The following is a 21,592-nucleotide window of genomic DNA, read 5'->3' as shown; positions in this document are numbered from 1 at the left end:
AGAGTTTATCCCCCTGATCATTTTATAATTCTAGTTTTGATGCTGTAGCTATGCAAATGTATAAAATAACCTGTTTATGAATTTAAAAAAATACAAAACTAGTGTTGTATTAAAAAAAAAAAGTGTTGATAAACTTTGGGTTTTTCCTTTTGCCTTCATCTAGCAGAACAAATGCAAATGTCTGTGCAATATTTTTTGTAATTTCAAGATTTCTCAGTTTTTGTAAAGCGGGCATACTATATTAACTTCTATTTAGTATAGATACAGTATATTCTAAAGGCTACTTTTTGTTACAGACTTTTTGCTATGTAGAATGTAATCTTACTTATAAACTGTAGGGCATTTGTCCAAGGATATATGTGTTAGTGCTAAGTTGGACTTAAAATTATCTACAAGTGTTTCCAATAACTCTAGCTTGAGGTCACATGCAGTGTTGATGCTGAACTAATTGCTTCAGACAGTTTTTTCAGTGGGGACAGAATTGAGTAGGTTGTTTATAAGCAAGTGGTCCTTTGAACCTTTAGTCTCCCTGGTTGTTCTGTAGGAGATAAATGATGTTTAACCTTATATGCTGTGTCAAAGGCATGCTTTTCTACTTAGCCATGTTTAAATCACAAGGGTGTAGAGGATCTCATAATTGCTTGTGCCCATGAAGCTTAATGTCGAGACTTAGAAGTGATTCGCATCTTAATCAAGGAAATCTCAATCTATGTCTGATTATTGGTGTTTCTTTTCAGTGTTTGAGTTTCTTGCTTCCTGTTCTTATGAACTTGCATCCAAATTGCAAAGACTGAGGGAAAAAATGCAGTCTGAAGATATTTGTTGCCATCTTCAACTGCCCATTGCATATTTTGGAAAATCAAAAAGGTTTTGTTCCATCCACTATAAGGGAAAAGTAAAGCTATTGAAATCTAGTGTGTTCTTACTCTTTGTAAAAGGGAGAATCCCTTTTGTCACTGAAATTGCATGTGGTAGCACTATACTAGTTTAGGAGTAATGTTTGGACTAGGAGAATTAGCTGTCTCTTAAAATGTCACAGCTCTTTAGGGAAGATTGGCTCTGAGCAGCTAAGCTGTTTTTAAAATAATAAAACCTTACCTACACTGAATTATTTTTGTAAATAATTGATAATTTATTAACTTACTGTTTTACTCAGGTTAGATGTGGGCTTAATTATTACAATTTCTGAAGTCAGTATTCACTTGCTTTTAATAGAAACAAAGAGATGAACATTGATTTTCAGATTTAGTCAACCTTTTAAGAACCTATAGAACAAAAAAAAAAAGAGTGCTCTTGTGCCTTTAGAATGTGTAAGAAATCCAGACAATAAACAGTACTGGTGTAGTTTGTAACTGTGTGACTTCCAGCATGTCTGGAAGTTTTGGCAAAAATTGGACCTGTAATCTGAACTGATACGCATAAGAAGCAGCTAATCGGGTTTAAAAATAGTAGACTTGTTTAGACTGGCAATCTAATTAATTAAAAGAAAAAGTAAAGGGATAAATGAAATCATGCCTGAAACAGATTAAAACGTGAGACTTTGTTTTTTCCTCAGTAAAACAATGGCACGGAAACAAAAATTTTGCAGAGTTGGAGTGGCTTACATTTATGCTGCCTATGTAAATTGCACACATTTAATTTTGAAATGAAGTTCTCTATAAGGCCTTTACCTTTTTCATTTGAGGATACCAGTAGCAAAAAGTAAGCTTCCTATAAAACCAGAGTTTTCCTCTGAGTTCAAATGATATGTTCTTTCACTAATATTTGTTTTCATGCAGCAGAGAATCAATAGATTGTTCTCATTTTTTCCAGGTAAAATTAATTGTAAGTCTGTTTACTTTTGTAGTTAAGGGAAAAAAAGACTTAAACCAAAAAAAAAAAAGAGGCCTGAACCCTTTTTTCAAAAGTGCTGAGACCAGGGATTTATGTAGTGAATATAAATTAGGGGCTTTTTCAATTTTTATATGAAGGCTATTTGTGAAATATTATTGCTACATTTAAAAATACATTTCAGCTGTTTTTTCTAAAGCCAAAGAATTTTTTTAAAGTGAGTTTCGTCTGCATTTGTTCGATACATTTTCAAAACTGATTAAGCAAACGGCACCTTAATAATATAACCTATTGTAATGCCTTACTGTGGAGACTTGAGTCGATTTACTCCAAAGCGGAGATGAAGGGGAGATAGTCACTGAAATGGGATTAAACAGCAAGTGATGCTGATTTAGTTGTAATGTGTACATAAGCATTATTTGGGAATAAGTTTTACGTAGTGTGTGAGCATCCTCCACCTGTCGATGGGATGTCAAAAGTGCTTGGTCAAGATAGGATCTGTGTTGAAATGTTAGTCAGTTTGTGTGGTTCCGGTTGTCTCTGTCCACTTGCGTGTGCTCAGAATTCATCAACCTCCTTCAGAATATTTTTTTTCCTGCATCTTGCCTGTAGCTCAAGATCTGTGAGTATCTCAGATATTGACCCTTAAGATTGTCCTAAGCTCATATCAAGTGGTTGTGACATGTCCTGGCCTACCAAATACAAAGTGTTGACAAGTTGGAAAGATAACCATCTAAGCACACTCTGTTCCTCTGATACTTTGAAAGAGGGTGAAAACACGTTTTGGCCTCAGACAGCTTGGCCTTTTCACAGGAGAACTTTGCATTTGCTCCTTCAAGCCGCAGAGTATTTCACAGCACAAAAAAAACCTTTCTTGAGTACAAATGTGCCCTTTGTGGTCCAAACTTGCCCATCAGTATGTTGCTGATGGCTGATATTTGGGTTGTTGGACTGATGGAATTGCTATTCCAATTATTGAAGCATCTTGGAAATGAATGGGCAAAATAAACCCCCTTTGTGGCCCATGTTGAGGCAATCGTGTCTCTTAGTGGAGGGTGGTAGTGAGCAAAAGAGCGTATTTACTAGTAATGATGATGAGGGGGAATTTGCTCAGGTTGTTTCTTCCTTGGGTTGGCCCATAGGTTGAATGTGAGGTCTGACGCTAGGGTTTTACACAGGCTATGTCCAGGAAGGGCTCTTGGAAAGGCAAGACTGATGTTTGGATTGACCGGACTTGGCGAGTTGTCTGAGCTATTGTGACTAAGCTAGTGGGATGCTTGTTTCTTTGTTTGTCACTTAGGTTTTGTTTGAAGTGCTTCAGTTAGATTTGTAATGTCCTGAAGTGACGTGAACTGTTTTGAATGGTTTTGGACTGTTTTCTCTGGTGCTCTGAGCTTCTCTGAATATGCACTTGGAGGACTTCGCATGCATTTTGTTACATTCACATGCATTCTAGAGAATGCAGTTTGGAGGCTTTCACTATTTAATTTGCAAATGGTTGTTCAAATACTATTTTTACACAGAGGGAGTATGAAAAGTCTGTATGAAGGAGAAGTGAATTGCATCTTGTCCTCACTGGCACTCCGAGTGTAGAAAACACTGGGAAGTTCCACTCAATTTCTGTTGCCTGCCTCCTTTCCTACTTGGAGTTGGTTGAGTTTCACTTGTTTTGCCTCTGAGCCACGCAGAGTTGCCAGCAGAATGTCTGCTGTTCCTGAGCAGAAACATGGGCTGTTCCCCAAAGTGTGAAGTCATAAAAAAGGCTGAAGTCAAAAAGGAGGTGGATGCTTGGAAGAAACCTGAGAATAGGCAGTAACAGGAGATTAAAAAAGGAGTTGTGACTCCTCAGTTCTAGTCCTAGGAAATGTATATATAGGAAAATGAAAGTTTTCTCCTACAGTTGACTTGTTTTGCAAAGAAGAATGGTATGCATTGATTTTTTTATACATAGGTGGAAATAACCTCGAAGTCTTGCAATTAAGTTAATGGGAGACAAGCTAAAGTAAGAAAAATGAGTGTGAAGTGCATTACCATCAGTGCAGAGGCAGTTCAAGAAATTAATTGGATTATAGTAACTATTTGAAGGAGAATTCCAACTTTACAGTGATGGTAGTTAAAGGCTAGTTACTTAAAAATCTGAAATGCTGATGATATGCAATGGAAATGGTTTAATACTGTTTCAGTATAAAAACTGTTTTAAAGCAACTTCTTTTTAGAGAGGGCACCATTGTTTCATGAAACCTGTTTTGGTTTAACCTACAGATGTGTTTATGTAACAGATTCCTTATATTAGCTTGTAAAACCTTTCATTGTTGTCTTGCGTTGCACGCTTCCAGCCCCGGAAGTGTATTTTTGAATGAGCTCATTATTTTATCAGGTACCCCTTTCATAATGGGCGTCAATGTGTTCATGTATGGTAGGTCTGTTGTACAAAATAAAGAGATGTAGTTATTTCATTCAACCCTCTGCTTTTTTTACCTCATCTCCATCCTCCCAGAGCCAAGTCTGTCATGCACACCGCGTGTATAGCCGAGGGAGCACACTCTGTATATGCAAAAGCTCAAGGATCTTGCACAAGGAGTTTCTTTAACAATATATTATTGCTAGAGACATTATTTGTTTAGATCCTTGGGGACCTTGAATAAACAATAGGGTTTCACTGTGAGGGTGCTAGACAGATGATCTATTTGCATTTTCTTTTATGTTCTTGCAAATGTCTGTAAAACTGTCAGTTTGAAGGAGCCAGTTTATCAGTGAAAGGATAAGGAAGAGATAAGTCAGTTTAGTTCCACATGCTTGAAGTAGCTACTCCACTTACCCACATGTGTGTTGTGGATGAAAATACGCTACTGAAGTATTTTCAGAACAGTAGAATAAAAAGCCACTTCTTAGTTAAATAAAGCAAAAAAAAGTACTTCCACAAAACAAAATATGACTGCAAAAACCACTGAGCTAATCATGTCTAAAAAAAACCTGAAATTGTCAGCTGTGATAAGTCTGAGATTCACTCCTTTTAGTGAAATATATCTGAGTTTGGAATGTGGATTTAGGTGATGATAAGCATGAAGAAATTCAGGCCATAAATATTCTTACATAATCTTCAAAAAGAGTATCAGTTTATATAGGTGCCTGCCTTATGCTGTTGTCAAGTTCAAATGATCAGTGCTTTTTCTGTTATGTCTATATTTAAAAGTTGATTTTAACTTAAAACTTCAGATTTTTACACTTACACCTAATCTTTTATATACGGTTTGGTTTTATTTCTAGAAGAAGAAAAAGTAATGTCCTATCTGTGCTGACAGTGACTTCCTTTACCTCCCACTCTAGCCATTCTTGCCAGTGCCATTGTGTGTATAAATAGAAAGCCAAACAAAAAACCAACCTATCCCACAAAATAAACAACAAAACCACCAAGTTACCCCGGTTTGAGTGTGTCTCTTCAGTAGCCTTGTGATGGCTGTTAAGCCCTTCCACTGTCCTTGCAGATGTTTCCCATGAATTTTTTTCCAATTTTTCCTTCAGTTGTTTTACTTGTGGCTTAAAAATTACATTGAATTATTTTAACATAATTTATTGTAAAACTCATGCTACTGTGCTGCACTGTTAAAGTCTTGTTATTTACTGATAAAGTGATCCTTTTTATTTGCTATGTATTTCATATGGTGGGATTTTAGTTTATATGCTTTTGGCTTTCTAACATATCCAATAATCAGTGGATTACTGGTCACAGATTTTATACGTAGTCAAAGCATGCATGCATTTATATAACAAAACATTCTGCATGTGCAATCTGCATGTTGACAGGACTTTTCTTATTTTGAAGGCTTTGGATTCCATTTCTGTTTTGTATTCCGTTGTGAACTACCCAGGTTCCCTTATGGGTGGTGTATGGGCTTAGGTCCACTAGCAGCTTGTTTCCAGAGAGGCTGGATGTAACGGAGATCACTCCAGTGTAGGTGGGACGATCGGGGAATTTTTCTGCAGTTGTAGTTCTGAGAAAGGTCGTGACGTCTTTGCTAAGGTAGACGCGAGAACTGAAATCATTAAACTCTTTCCTTTCATGTGTGTGTTTGTGTTTTTTTTTTCCTTCCCCCGCTCTCCTTCACCCCCTTTCCAGCAACCTAAGAAACTGGCGAGGTGAGAGGAAAGAGAATAGGACAGGGTCTAAGGTTGGAAAGAGATAGGATTGCAGATGGACTAGAAGCAGTCATGCTCTTGGGAAATGCACAGAAATCTGTCTGCTAAGATTCATTCCTCTCTATAGTTTGGAATGCAATGCAAGATTTGTGAGTCACCATTCCTATCCTGGCAGCAAATATCTGTGAAATCTCTGGCTGTCTTGCTTGCCCCCTCTTCATCATCGCTAATACCAATCCATTCTGCAGTGTGGACGTTGTATTTCTCTTTATATACCGAACAGCAGAATTTAGTATTTACAGATTCCTACTCTGCTGATGAGAGCCATGGAGTGTCAATTTGACATAACACAATTGCAGTGGGTTGTGGTTTTTTTTTTTTTTGAAGCGTAGGATACATAAATGACCCCCTATCAGCCTTTGAATAATTGATGTGGCAAAGTTAATAACTCATAAATGAGGTTATACCACCGCCATCATGCTAATGATGCTGGCAGTGCAATGGAGAATTTTATCGTAGCTGTCTTTGTCAGAGTCCCAGTGTTGCAAAAATTTAAGCCAGGCTGTTGAAAATACCTACTAATTTTGTATTCTGCCACATTTTGACACGAACGTGTTTTAATTTTAGACAAAAAAAGAATGAATGTTTTTTTGTGCAAGTTACTTGAAATTGGATGAGCACTTCCAGTAACAAAAAGAGATGCTTTAGATTTTTACCGTTTTGCTTTATCTTGATATGTACTAGTTATATTAGCATGTATTAGTACACTACAGGTGTGTTAAGGTTGTAAGACATTATTTGTATTCACTGCTTAAAGTTATAAGTGTTCTTAAATTTCTTCAGAGGGAATCCTGTCTTATAAGGCCAGAAGGCATCACTGCAGTCCACTCTGGCTTCTTCACAAAGCAAAATGCAAGGCCTCCTTGAATTACTTTCCGTTTGTGCTAGAACAAAAGCTTGCCATGGCACACCTGGTAAATAGGAAAGTAAGTAAATAGAAGTCTTATGGCAAAAAAGAGTTTGCGGTACAAAGAGGTGAAAAGTTTTACCTAGTCCTCACAAACACCTGAAAACCATGGTTTCTCAGAGGTTTTAGTTTCTTGTCCAGTTGTTTAACCTCTGGCATGCTTTCTTATGTAACTTGTTTATTTATTACTTTCTCTTGTAGGAAGAGGATCGTCGAATTCGAAATTGCCATCTGTACCTACGGTTTCTTCGGTGCCTGAGGATTCTGCTTCAAATATGAGGTAATGTCTTCAATTGAACGTCTGAACAGCTGTGCCGTGGCTCACTTTTTTGACGTTAAACTTTATATTCCAATTCCATATCACTTATGTTCAGTACCTAATAAAGGTTTGTGAAGATGACTGTTGGATTATTGATGCCTTCTTATACGTGTGTATCACTTGAACATTGTCAAAAACTATACTCCTTTCTACAAAATTTCAGCAACTTCCTTCTTTTTTTTAATCATGTGTATCTCTCTACTAGTATTACAGACAGGCTTGAACATGCGCTGGAAAAAGCTGCCCCACTTCTGAGAGAGATTTTTGTGGATTTTGCTCCCTTTCTTTCTCGGACTCTTTTGGGCAGCCATGGGCAGGAGTTGCTGATAGAAGGTACAAGTAAGTTTCCATTTAAAAAAACTGGGGGTTTACGTATGCTTTGTTTTACCTTGGAGATGGAAAATTTCTATCTTTTTTTCTGCTGGCTCTGCCTTAGAAGCTTTCTTCCTGCCTTCCCACACAGTGCTGTCCACTTGATTTCACTGCCTGCTCCTTTCTTTAGACCACTGAGGTCATAGTCATTGCCACCTCTGCCTGCATCTCATGGTTTCCATTGTCTCATTATGCGGGACAAACTGCTGTTGTCTCTTCCTTAGTTTTCACACTCTTTTAGGGAATTGTCCCATAGAAGCTGGTGGGTGAAATGTGGTTTGTGAGCCTTAAAAAGAAAACTTGGTGTCAGGGTCAACACTTTGATATAAAGTATAGAGTGTAGTGTAGAAAGTAAAGTGCAAAAACCTTGCGTTTTTGCCATGATATTGTACCAGAAGGCTTCTTGGGAACTATGTCAGCTGAGCATGTTACGGTGTATCCCTTGCACGTGAGTTTGCTTCTGTCTTTTTGGTTTCTAATTGGAAGGCAGACCTACAGGTTAGGGGAATACATTGCCAGTACTGAGAAGAATGGTGCTGTACTTGGGAGAATATGAAGATTCAGGTGCAACAACTGTCATGGCTCTTCCTGGTCTTGGCTTAGAATGATGGAACTTCAGATGACTGAGTTTTCTTTCTGCTGGTGGGTTCCTCACTGTTTAAAAATGAGGCTCAGTTCTGCAATGCAGACATTACCGTCCTCAGTTTAAAAAATCAGGTTTATTGGAACACTCTGAATTTAGTGGTGAACACAGTTTTTCGTTTTTCTCCTGGTTTGGTTATATCGTATTAATTGCTGTGTCCACAGTGAATATTGCAGGTTTTGCCCAGTTAGAGAAGTAAATTGAATCAGGGGCTGAGCTTGTTGCAGATTCCAGTAATGAAGCATTCCCATGTTAGAAGCTCATGGTTGCTTAGCTTGAGCTGATGCGTGCACATGAGATGCATTTGCACTAATAGATCTGGTTTCTTTCTAGGGTTGTGTTTTGTTTATTTTTTTAAAAAACATGTTTGAAACTACTTGTTCTGTGGATTAGGACAGGGATCCTGTATGTAGTGCTGAATACAGTTAACATTCTCAGGAACACAATTAGAGTATCAAATGCTGGTAAGTGTTTTACTGAAGACTGCTGATGTCAAAATTGAGACTTCATTAAACTTCACTGACACTGAAGTTAGTTTGGGAATTTAGCTTGCCTACCTTTTGGGGTAGGAAGAAGTGGTGGGAAGAAGTGTATGAGTTGTCTTCTGTAAGACTGAGAAAGATGGGAGTCTACTTTCGATTATACATGTGGGCATCACTTTAGCTGATAAACATTTTAATGGAAGCTCCCCTGTGAATAAATTTATTTCATTCATTTAATAAGAATAACATGAAAGAGATGTTTATCAAAGCTTTATTTGCCAGAGAAGTAAATATCCTGTTTAGTGACATTTTTTTTTTCTTCTGTGAAGATAAAGAAAATATAATCTAGTTTCAAAGTATTTTGATTGGAGTAGAGAGTATATACACAGAGATGAGCATTTCATAGATTGGATGACCGAAAAAAGGCAGGAAGATTATTGAGAGTGTATGAACTGTCTAGACAAAAATAAACGCACAAAATCAATTTTTTGTCCTAAAAACCAGTTACAGACAAACCCAAAACAAAATGTGAATGCAAATAATAAAATTAGTTTATAAACAGTTGAGAATATATAATAGGTTATTGCTTGCACTTCTGCTAAGGTTTAGTGTGGGGTTAAGGGTCAAAGTACTAATAAGAGTGTTTGGGATGTCTGCTGCCATGAAACAAAATGGAAACTTGATTGATAGCTGGGGGCTGAAAGGAGAACGCGCAACGGAGAAAGCAAAGGTCATAAAGCCATTTCCCTTCTCTGCATATATAATGACCCAATCCTTCAAGAAATAGCAAAATGTAGATACAGTGGGTTAATATAACATATGTTAACCACGCTTCTGATCATTTTGACATACAAACATTTATGAAACTGTGAGTAATGGAGGTAATGCATTACTATTAGCCGCATCTTTAGATGCGAGGCCTGGAATTTATGATCTCCCTCTCACATACATACTTTTATTTTGTGCTGATAAAGTACAAAATTGAACTGGAAGTGGTATGAGAATTTCTGCTTTCTTTTGATTGTCAAAATGCTCCTAATCTATTGCAATTCAAAATAGTTTGTGTTCACAGCTGGTGCCATAGAAGCATGCATTTATCTATACCATTTTTTCCTGTTGTAGGTCTTGTATGCATGAAATCTAGCAGTTCAGTTGTGGAGCTGGTGATGCTGCTTTGCTCTCAGGTGAGGTTTCAGTAACAGCGTTGTCTGAAATTGCTGTCTTTGAGCGCTCTGTAAATTACAGTTAAAATTTTACTTCAGGTTTGACTTTAAAGTTATGTGTAAGAGGTAGAAAGATTTTGTGCAAGGCCTTTTGATTAAAAATAAAAATTTCATACTAGTTGTGTCTGTTCAGTTGGAAGGAGAGGATACTAAGGGTTTTATGTTACCTCACTATTGAGCATTTACATAACCTTGATGGTGGTGTGCCTGAGTAATTCTATACTGTCATTTTGTAAGATAAAATAGGATCAATAAAATAGTAAGGTTATAGAAACAGATTGATTTCTGCATCTTGACATGCTGAATCCTCTGGGATGAATAGAATTTTTCCTTTTGTGTAGAGGTTATAAAATGAGTGATAAATACTTCTGAAACCCTGTCATTCTTAATTGATTTGACAAGTACTAAGAATTTGAGGAAAATTTAAGAAAGCAACCCTGGTTGTCAACAGTTTGGGACATACTACATTCCTAAAGGCAAAGTGATTTTAGGTATTTAAGAACTTGAGAATTGCCTGTTCCCATGGATAGAAAAGAGCCGGAGCCTGAGGATCTTTCTTAAAATTGTATATGCTATATTAATTGGGTTTTCTTTTGGGATTTCTTGCTTTCTTTTTTGTAATTAAATGGAAGGCTGTTTTTATTGAGCCTTTCTTTTGGTGCCTTAAAAATGATACCTTTCTGGTAGTAAATTCCCCTACTTAAAACTTTAAAATAGCCTTTTTTAATGGGAATGGTATTGGTCTCGAGGTCAAGGGTTCTGACCCATTTCAAAACCTTTGACCTTCATTTATAACCCTCATGGTTTGCTTGCCTGACGAATAAGGATAATGCAAAATTAATGTTTCTTCACATCGATTTATTCGTTTTAGTGCCTATATTGCCAAATTTATTTAGAGTGTGCTGATAGACATTTCATGAATACAAATGAAAGAATCATAGAAGGTGTGGAAGATCGATAGTCTGCATTGTCAATAAAGTGCAATATGAACAATTACTTCTGGAGATTACACCTAATAGATTTTACAATGAACTAGTGAAGAGTAGTTATGTTTTCTAGTGAGCTTATTATTAATGAATGTATCTAGAACTTTGCTCGTCTAGTTTTCCATCTTCCTCGGGAAATAAAATACATTTTTACCCTGAAAGGAATTTTATATTCTTTACGGAACTTTTGGAATTTAGAGGTGGTTATTTTACATATGGCAATAGTGGAAGTGGACATTGTTCACAACTGCTGGAATACAAATTTGCTGCTGATTTACATTAGATAAGAATCATTCTTACCAAGAAATCCATGTACAAGTTTTACTCCTCATTCATTAATGTGTTAGAGCAAAACTAATCTGAGTATTAAATATGTGCCTGACAGCTTGATATTGTTATTTTAAAAATTAGTTTTTGCTATCCATGCTGCTTGTATCGATAATTCCTGGTTGACCTTTCCTTCTTTTTGATAGGGTAATCTAATCTTTTTTAAAAATCATGTTGTGCTCTGTACTGTATGTCACTTGTTTGGTTTTGGGAAGTGGAAGGGGTAAGGGATAAATGACGTGCTCTAATGCATCTATTTGTCATATGTGTCACAATGCCACTTAATGCTAATCTAATCAAATTGAGGATATCGTGATCGCTTAGCAGTGCTGGTTGCCGAGCGCGAGGTTGCTCCTTGTGAAAGAGTAGAAATAAACCGATGAAGTTGCAAAGAGCTCAAAGTCTTTTTAAAGTTACACAGCAGCTGTAATTTTTGGCAGAATATGAAAAATGATGTGAGAAATGAATCTAAAATTAGCTCCAGATGTATACAGATTGTTCTGGGGTGATAATTACATTTTTCACTTTGAATTTTCCTAATTCAAAGAGGTCAGCATGGCAATCACAGAAGTGATTTATTTTGTTAAGAAGTGAACTGTCTTTTGCTACATGAAAGCTTGAGAGATATGAAATTGAATTTCAAGATGACATTTTACAGATCCTGGGAGGAGATAGGGTTGAGCTTGATTGATTTTTTTTTTTTCTTTTCTTTTTTTTTTTTTGGCCCAAGATAGGGTGGGAAGCGAAGTGATACCCTTTTGCTAAAATTTTAATTAATTTTTAAGAGGAGATGGAGAGGATGAAGTGCCAAAGATCAAAAGATCAGGTCAAAAACTAGTTTTTAATCACATAAATAATGTGGCATAGTTACAAAGTAAGTATCTGCAAATTTGATTTAAAACTTCACAAATTTGTCAGCCATCATTTTATGAAGTTGAAGGATTGCTCTGATTAATATCTTTGGTGGTTTTTATGCGAACCTCTTTCTGAAAATATCTTTTAAACATTGTATATGTGATGTAAGCACTTGGATTGTTTTTCTGAAACATCTGAAATTTTTCTGATGTTTCTTTAGGTTTGTGGCTGGAATATATGTTTTTCTTTCTCAGTTGTGCAGCATGGAATAATAATACCACAAGTAATTTTTTCATAAAATTGTGGAAATAAAGGTCTTTCCCAGGTGAAGCGAGTAAATACAAAACAAAAATTAAACAAACAAACAAACAAAACCAACAAAAAACCAAAACCAAACCACCAAAACCATGAAAAGTTACAATTTGCTGAACCTATTTGTGACACCTGCTTCATTTCTTCTCTTGATCCTATGTTTAGACACATGGAAAAAGACCACTGCTTTTGTGTTTTAGCTTTGTTGTTTATATGTTGATACATTGTTTCATGTGTAACACAAGGTAAAAAGAGAAACGGGGTTTGAGATACAGACAGCAGGCTTTTGCGAAGACAAAAACAGTTGTGTTTTTTGATAGACACGCCACATTTTGAAACGTGTCTCTGTGTGTATACTTACATTTATATAAATCCATCAGAACGTAAAGAAATCCTTCATTTAATATTACTGCAAAGTGTTCCTGCTTATTTGACATTAATATCATTTTTGAAAGAATCGACGTTGCATTCAAGGCCACTTTATAAAAGCGTTGTGTTGCTCATCCTAATTCAGTCTGACACACATTCCAATAACACTACCTCCCTTCTAGGGTTTAAAACTAAATTTATGGCTGAGCATTGTGAAGTGCATCATTTAAAAATGGTTTCAACCCAAAACATCTAATAAATAAATAATGTGTATGGCTACTCAGTAGCAGACTTTCCAGACTAGAAATCATTCCATCGGATACTCAACAGTCCACTATCGGAGAGGGCTGTCAGATAAATCTTATAGTAGCTGCATTCATGTCCTGTAAATCACATGTTATTGTCTGAGCCTTCTGCCAGGTCATCTATTCTTTTCCCATTTATCAGAAATGCATACAGTACAGTGAACCTAGAAGCACCATCTAGTCTGGCCTGGCATCCTGTCAGGGTAATTAAACTAGCCAAAAGAGAGAAGTCCTGTACCTATTATCTCTTTTAAATGAGCTGAAGGTGCTCTTATGCTACTGTGACACACGACTTCTGTGTGGGGAAAATGTCATATCACTCCTGAATAAAGCATTTTCCTCTAAACGGAGTTTCACTCCACGCCTAAAACGCAAAGGGGCATGTAAGAATTGAGTGCATGTTTATCCATAAAGCAAATATGCTACTGTGCATGTTTAATTTGTCAAATGTTTTCTTGGAAGATGTGACTCAGTAGCAAAACCTGTGGTCTTCCCTGCTCTTTCGTGAAGGTATTAAAAACATTCGTCCGTTGTTCACGTGCATGAAGAACTTGTCCCATAATTGTAGCTCCAAGGTGAAAAGGTACAAAACCAGATGAGATAGGTCCCATAATTTTCTCTGATGCCTTTGAATTTACAACATTTGCAACACGTGAAAAATGCTTCTTTCTGTAGTAAATAAACTGAATCGTCAGTGGAATATGTGTAAGAACTAATTAGGTGGTTCTTGTCAGATCCATCTTCAACTTAGGAGCTTGTTTCTACTGAATCGAAATTTCCTAGACTATGGAATAAACTTTCACTAACTGACTCAAACACTGTTCAGCTCTTGTATAGTTTTCTAAAATCGGTGGAATGCCACCAAAGCTTTTTAAAAGTTTGCAATTAGAAATGAATGAAAACTGCAGCAACTTTTATGACCCCTCCACCACCACTACTCACACACACCCCCAGCTTGCTTGTTTAAGGTATAAAAGCTTGAAGGTTCCTCCTTCCTCTGACCCCTGTTGTTTCACAGGGATTAAGGGCACATTCTTAATATCTGATGGCATACATAAAACCAAGACCAATGTTTTAGTACGTTTAATCTCTAGGTATTTTATCTTCTAGAAATACTAATATGATATATTGCAATATAACTACGTATCTGTAGCTATTAGATTTACATTGGACCTTGATAAAGTGTATCTTTCACGGGGAGGTGGAAGTGGGAAGCATAAACTCTATTGCTACAGACTTTGTGTGCAGTGATAGCATCTGCTCATATGGCCTACGGAAATAGGATTATGGTTGAATATGTCATGTGTTGTGCTGATAGCTTTTGGAGTTATTTTTTGGAGAGAAAAGCATAATCCAAGGCAGTGTATGTGCATCTTAAAAATACAGCAGAGGCTGATTAGTAGTATTAAAGCAGAAAAAATTACGCTGTGAAAGTTGGTCTTACTGCCTCTGTAGGCTAACTTAGAGGTCTTCAGCGGTCTCTTTTTTTCATGTCTAACTCAACTCACCAAACCAGTTATCACTAGTTAAATGGTGACATGTTTGCAAACGGTCTTTCTTTAGCATGGTCTTTCATATTCTACTAGATTGCTTTGCTAACGGATTCCGTTGCTCATAAAGAAGTCAATATTCGTCTTTTGCATAGGCAGTTGCATTGTATCTCTTACTCCGATAAGGAATCTTAATTACTTAATATCAATGTGTGCCATGCAGTCATGCACCGGTACAAACAATACAATAGTGTTATTTCCGCTAAGGAAGAGTAATAGGATGGTAGTTAAGATTTTGATTTTTCAGCAGGTATTTTGAACACACACCTCCTCTACCCCAATACTTAAATGTTTGCAAGATGCAGTAGGATCTTCAGGCTTTTCTGCGTATCCTGTGCTTAGCACAAAAGCTTTGTATCAGCGATACAAATTCATTACCTCCAGGAATGGATTTCTGCAGCGTGTTGAAAATGTGGGAAGCTTTTGAATTACTTGGAGATTGTAGCTGCTGTAGAAGATGGCTGGGTTTCAGTGTTTGTTACTTGCGGAGAGAACACATTATACTGATGCTCTGATCTGTACTGGTTCCTAATTTACTTTTAAGTGCAATTTGATGTGATGGATAACTATAGTGATCACTATGAAGTTTTAATTGAATTGGATATAGGTAAAGAGATGTGTCACTAATGCTATCATGGCAGCTGAACTCAACAGAAGCACCACAACTAACAATATCCTGGTTCATGTATGAAGACAATAAAGGCTGTTTGAATACTTTTGATGTGCCTCAATTGTTAGATGATGACATTTTAATCAAGATACTATTTTTCTGTCTAATCACTTGGTGTTCTAACGGCTGAAAATAAGTTTAGAAAGGAGCAAATGATCCTTTAGTTCCATAATCTAAGAAATACATATGTTTTGGTACAGAGGGTAGATTTTGTAGGGATTTTGTAAGCTGTCAAATGACTTTCTATCAATTCTAATGCATGTTCTATTTTTTATTTTTAAAAGCCATTTAGAAGATACCAGGACTTGCAAGTTTTTCTTTTTATACAGTGTGTAGTTCTGCCAATAAGATGGGTTTTTTTTCACCTAAGATGAGCGTAGCTGTATTCAGTAGTAGATTGCTTTCATGATAAAATGGTTAGAAACATAATTTATTTAGTCAAATTTAAATTATTTATATCTTAACAAATAAAGATTGACAGAAGGGCTTCCCAAAGTCTGAAATGTTATGTTCAGGGAGGAGGTTGCATGAATCATGCCCACGGACGTTTGGCTTGCATTGCTAACTTTATTTGCAGTGTTATGGAGTATTCATTGTTTCCACTTTGGTAGGAAGAGACTCTATTGAGATGCACAGCAAATACTGCTGGTGTGCCGGAGACTTCATAGCATACTTTTTTTGTGCTCTTTTGAGGAATTTGAAGATTGGAAGAATATCTGCCAGCCTAGCTTTTTGTGTAGATGAGGTGGCTGTGGAAGTGAGAGTATCCAAGATCATCTCGCTCTGCTATGGATTATTTAGCTTCTGAAGCTGCCTCAGGTCTGCTTTGTATCAAATGGCGTGTTAATAAAAAAGTGTGTAAATCTTAACATTTGAAAACCTGGGATTGCTAAATGTGCTATTAATTGTTATGCAGGCGGTAGTAGGAACATTCCTAGTGCACTTTTGTAACAAGTATTCCATGGCCCTTTAACTAGTATACAAAATGGATCCTGTTCTTCTTCTAGATGCTATTGGATGGAAAGTAGTTGGGAAATGTCTGTTGAGCTTTATGTATAGTGCTACTTCAGGATATTTTCAGTGAAGTGATTTTTCATTCTAAACTATTTCATTTTCAAAAACTTTTGGTTTTCTTCTCCCCCTGCAATGTCTGTATTCATCTACGATGACTTAGTTTTGCAGGGTGGAGACTGTGGTCAAAGCTAGAGAGAAGGGAAGATAGATCCCACAGTAGCCAAGGGCCATGCTATGGAAGTGCTCTCCTGGGACAGAAGAGACTTAACAACTATTACCTGAAACATTAATTGAAACTTACTATTAGCACTAAGTAGAATAATCTGTCAGAGAGAAAACTTGAACATATCCTCCCAGTGCAGCTAGTAGTCAGTGCTTAAAGGTGTTTACCAGGCATGTGGAAGGTCACGTTGTGGAAGTAAGTAAGCGCTCTCAGCCTGTGAAAGCAACATTGTGATTCATCTGGGTTGTCTTCAGTTGCAGTTTCCTTCTTTGGTTGTGAGATACGAAGACATAAGTTCTCTTCTTGTGTAAGGTCCTGGGGATAAAGTTTAGGGCTTCTGCATTGCAAGCCACTTGATAGCAACACAGTGAGCTGTTTGGCTGGTGGTCAGTAGGATTACCTCTGGAGAAACGGAATGACAGGCCAGGAAGATGTGGGAGGGCACTGGCTGTGGATTCCAGACTTCTTCAACCCAGTCCTTCAGTAGTTGGATTTTAGACACTACCTTGTCAGTAAGTTTCATTCTAACAAAACAGAAGGTTAAATTACTGAATCTGTTATCTAGATCACCTGGATTTTCCATTGCACTTGATATATCAGGATTTTTATACTTTCTTTCCCAAGTGGGAGTTTTTCCTCCATCTCTGAGGATCTCACTTTAGGTACTGAAAACATATATTGATGACTTTCATGAGTGATATATGTCACTGAGAAGAGTACTTGGAATAATTACAAATGGATTGCTTGTGTACAGATATTTTACTGCTTGCTTCATTATACTATGTTGTATGTTCTAAGTGTTTAAAACTGGAGATCACATTTCCCGTTGCTTCTAAATTGTTTGATAGTTTAATTGCCTATAATTGCCTGGAATACTTAACCTGTGAATTCCATGGAATTGCTTGGGGACCACTCTTAATGTGTTTAAATCGGAGTTTCTTTCAAACTCCTGTTATTCATAATAATTATTCAGGTTCACACTTCTCAGATCCCATTTTTTGCTGTGCTTAAGTTATATTTGAATGCCTTCTTTTCTCTCAGGTGTAGTTGTTGGCCTCACCAATAATGTACTGTTTATTGTTAGTGTGGCCTACAGCTGTGGTGTCTACAGCATCTGTGTCCATCACTGGCTAAATTATAGAATAATCTGATAGAATATTGGTTCTTGTGTGAGTCTATGAAATGGATGTGTATTGACAGTTTGCTTAGTAGTAGAAATCAAATAAGTTTATAATTTAAACTTTTTGCTTTTGCTGTAAGTGTGGAAATAGGTTGGAATGTATTGGGAATGATTTGCTAATACTGCATGAATAATAAGTGACCTTTTCTTGACTTAATGATGCAATAAGCACTTTATAGTTATATCCTATATCCACTTTATAGTTATATCCTGACAGATAGTGGTCACAGTAGTTAAAATGTGTGAGCTAGTACTTTGGCTTTATCTCCTTATATCTTTCTATAATTCTTAGTCTAGGAGTATATTTTAAAGGTTTGTTCACTCTCCAGTTTGGAGATGAAATGTGTGATGGGGGATTTTAACATGGGCAAGAACTATGGTGTTTTAGTATGAGGAAAACAGAAGAATATCTGATAGGCTACACTTTATTAGATGATGTGGATGTTTCTGCATATTAAATAATTGTCAAAACAATAAAAATGTCTTCCTATCTAAAACTTGTTTTATGTAGGCCTACTTTTGACCCAGTGGAAAATGCCCTCTGCATTTGAAGTGTTCAGCAAAAGCAGGCTATATCAGCTGCAGCTGCAAACTGAGAGAAGTAGTGTGAAAGAACCAGTGTTTTTTGATTTATACTACGCAGCTGTTTTCTGGAATTGTGAGCTTTGTGGGTTTGAACAAAAATAAAAAATTATATTTATATGTAAAGAAATAGGGATGGGTGCTATATATTAGACTAAGAAGGTGTGTAAAGAGATACAAGTGGGTAGGTATAGTAAAGTCGTATTTTGGTATTGACTCAGGTGAAGCTTTGTTTCTTGGGACAATACATCGGAGAAGTTAACATGGCTCACAGACTTTGGATAGAGGAATGGGTAAAATATAGAGTTAAAACCCACAAAACCCTTCTTAGAAATAGTTTGCCACACTGGAGTGGAGACAGATGAGCTTTCCTAAGGTCATCTTACTGAAGTGTAATTGTTGCATATGATAAAGTTCTGGGGGGAAAATGAGGATTTTTCGTCCCTGGTTTTCTTTTTCTAAGTACAGTCTTTAGTGGTTGTTCTCTACTTTCTTCAGATATTATAGGCTCTTACTAACAAAAATTCTCTTACGAAATGAAAATTACTTGAATTTGGTCAGGAATCCAAGACACAGTGTTGGTATGAGTTTAAGGGACAACATGTCTGCTACAGCTAAAAATACCAGCCTTTAAAACTGTGTTGCTGAGAATTTGTATGATTAATGCTTGCATTTTTATGTTTAGGGAGGAGAGTGGATTGTCTAATGTAAATGTGAATCTAGGGTGTGTGATAGGGGAACGGGACAGCTTCATTTCTATGAACGTACACTGCTGCAGATGTTCAAAACTAAGGGCACATAATTTAGCTACAGAAGCAAGACTTTCTTGAAGAAAAAAGGCATCCTGTTGCTTCACCAGCACACTAGGACTTAAAAAAACACCACCATTTATGGTGAGTTTTGTGCAGCGAGAGCACACCCTGTGGCTTGGCAGTCTAGTCAGAAGGATGATACCACGCTGACTTTATAACTAGATCTTTGAACAATATTCTCATGGGTGGTAAATGCAAAACAAAGTAATATCAACTTGCACTTAATTCTGTGAGCTCCCTGCTGATGGGGCTCTGCGCTGAAATGGAACTCTTCCTGACAGGAAGTCAGCCGCGAAGTGTGGAGACCTCTGAAAATAAAGTGTGCTTTAATTTGACACCCTGCTGTTTTACAGCCAGGCTGTTCAATTTGAGACTATGGAAAGAGGTTTCGTGGAAGGAAGGGGTATGAGATTATGGAAAATTCAGTAAGCAGCAACACTTGTCACTGGCTTTATACTAATTACAAATACGTCAACATTTTTGTTCACGTTCATAAACAAAATAAACTCTGCAAGCAAAACTGCTTAGAAAACTCATAGTTTGGGGAGCAGTCTTGTTTATTCAAAGTTCTGGCAGGAGAAGCTTTGCACAGTGGTGCTGTTCAGTTTCTTGTTTAACCCATAGTCTTACTTATACTCACCTGTGCTTTTTTATGTTTCGCTGCAATTGGGAAAACATCTGTCTCATCAAAGATGTTGATGAAGCACTAATCTTTCAGTACGTGTTTTAAGATAACTTTTTAAAGTGAAAAGCCTTATAATTCAGATTATGCAGCAGTCAGTAGGATACTGAGGTGTGTGTTAGGTGTTAGGTCCTAGTTCTGAGCCTAATTTGATTCAGAAGAATCAGCTGGATTTTCCAATACCTTCTGAATGTTTACAGAGACGTTTATTTTTCTTTAAAACCAAAATGGCTATGTGCTTTTCTTCTTGGAAAATTTGCTTGGTCAGTGCAGGGGAGGATTTGCAGTGAAAGGAGCAGAAAATTATTATTTATCATGTTTATTGTAGCAACATATTGGGACAGATGAGAACAGAGCCCTGTGGTGTCGTGTGTCATGTAACAGTGGAATAATGGGTACCCAGAGTGTTTTAGTCTAAATGAAGACAACAAATATAGGATGACGTAGGGAATGTTGTATGGAAGTGGAATGTAATGGAGGAGACACGTTAGGTTTTTTCCCCCTTTTTTAATAATTCAATTCGATTTAGCTTCCTTTTCTCTAAGTATTTTCATAAAAGGTCTGACTTAGGATAGGATTACCCAAAAGAAGGATAAGGGTCAGGTTTGGACATCCTGTCTTTTGAGTCAAGAGGTGGGATTGGTTTACATACTTTAGTTTCTTTCCCTCAAAGGTACGATGATAGCAGGAATCTTGTTCATTGTTTGCATGCATTCATTACGAGAGTTTAAGTCGAAACTAAGCTGCACTGGGGAAAAAGGGTAATATAAAAGGGCTTTTAGTTTCAAAATAGTGTTCACTGTGCATGTTGGTGAGTGGTTTTTTTTTATTAATTAAATCTATTTGGTTAAGGTTTAATAGACATTGAGCAGGAAGGTTGCTGGTATTTGCTGGTGGTGATGATGAATATTGCTATCAGTGGATCAGTCCATCATTACTAGTGCAACAGTGTAGCAGTGAGTATGCTGTGATTTTCTTGTCCTTATAATTAGTAATCTACCTCGTAAGACAATTTTTCCCATTCAGTGATTTTATAAAACTCAAAATCACAGTTAAACAAAAAAGCACTGAAATCTAGAGGCAGTTGCCTTATACTCCTGCTATTCCTCGATCTGTTTTCCTTTCTCCATAAAAATGATGCTGGCACTGCATCTTGAATATTTGGATCTCTTCCTTTTGTTAATCTTACGTTGTCCCTTTCCCTCACTTCTGTTTTCCTTACTCATCTCCTTTGACTTAGTTTCTTGCTTCCCACTGCTGCATATTTACAGAACTGCTCGATACTTTGATTCTTCAATGTTTAAGATTTCTGTTCCTGTTCTTCCTGAAGCTACTGTCTTTCATCTCAGCACTGAAAATAGCTGATGGTTAAAGAACCTGAAGAGGAAACTGCGGTGGAAGAGGTTTGCTGCTAGATGAACTCAAACCTGACCTCTAATTTTGTTTCATGAGGAGTCATGGCAACAGCTCACTAGTGGGAGAAAGGGAGAAAGAAGCTGCCCAGGCAAATTGCTTCCTCCATCAAAAACTGTGGACCTGAAATTGGTGGTCCACTCATTCAGGTTTTCCCCCTTTTACAGTTTGTTGCTGTACCAGGACCACAGATGAACTGGAGTTTAACATAGACATACCTGTTTCATCTTAATGTGACATTGGTTCTAGATGCAAAATTTCATTCATCGAGTCACGAGTTAGAGCGCTATAAAAGGCATGTAATAAAAAGGCATGTAATGAGTGTTTTTCATATACATG

General features: G+C 36.9%; 1 protein-coding gene across 1 annotated transcript in view; it reads left to right on the top strand.

Annotated features, from left to right (window-relative positions):
• LRBA (LPS-responsive vesicle trafficking, beach and anchor containing) overlaps positions 1–21,592 on the top strand; it is a 144,480-nt gene that overhangs the window by 103,646 nt on the left and 19,242 nt on the right. The window contains exons 31-33 of the mRNA XM_010159865.1: positions 7,136–7,214; positions 7,459–7,592; positions 9,873–9,934. Coding sequence (XP_010158167.1) covers positions 7,136–7,214; positions 7,459–7,592; positions 9,873–9,934 — 275 coding nt within the window. The remainder of the gene's footprint in view (positions 1–7,135; positions 7,215–7,458; positions 7,593–9,872; positions 9,935–21,592) is intronic.

This window comes from Eurypyga helias, unplaced genomic scaffold (genome assembly GCF_000690775.1).
Source record: "Eurypyga helias isolate BGI_N326 unplaced genomic scaffold, ASM69077v1 scaffold371, whole genome shotgun sequence".
NCBI lineage: Eukaryota > Metazoa > Chordata > Aves > Eurypygiformes > Eurypygidae > Eurypyga > Eurypyga helias.
Note: the sequence above shows the minus strand (reverse complement) of the source record. Positions and strands in the feature narration are given on the sequence as shown.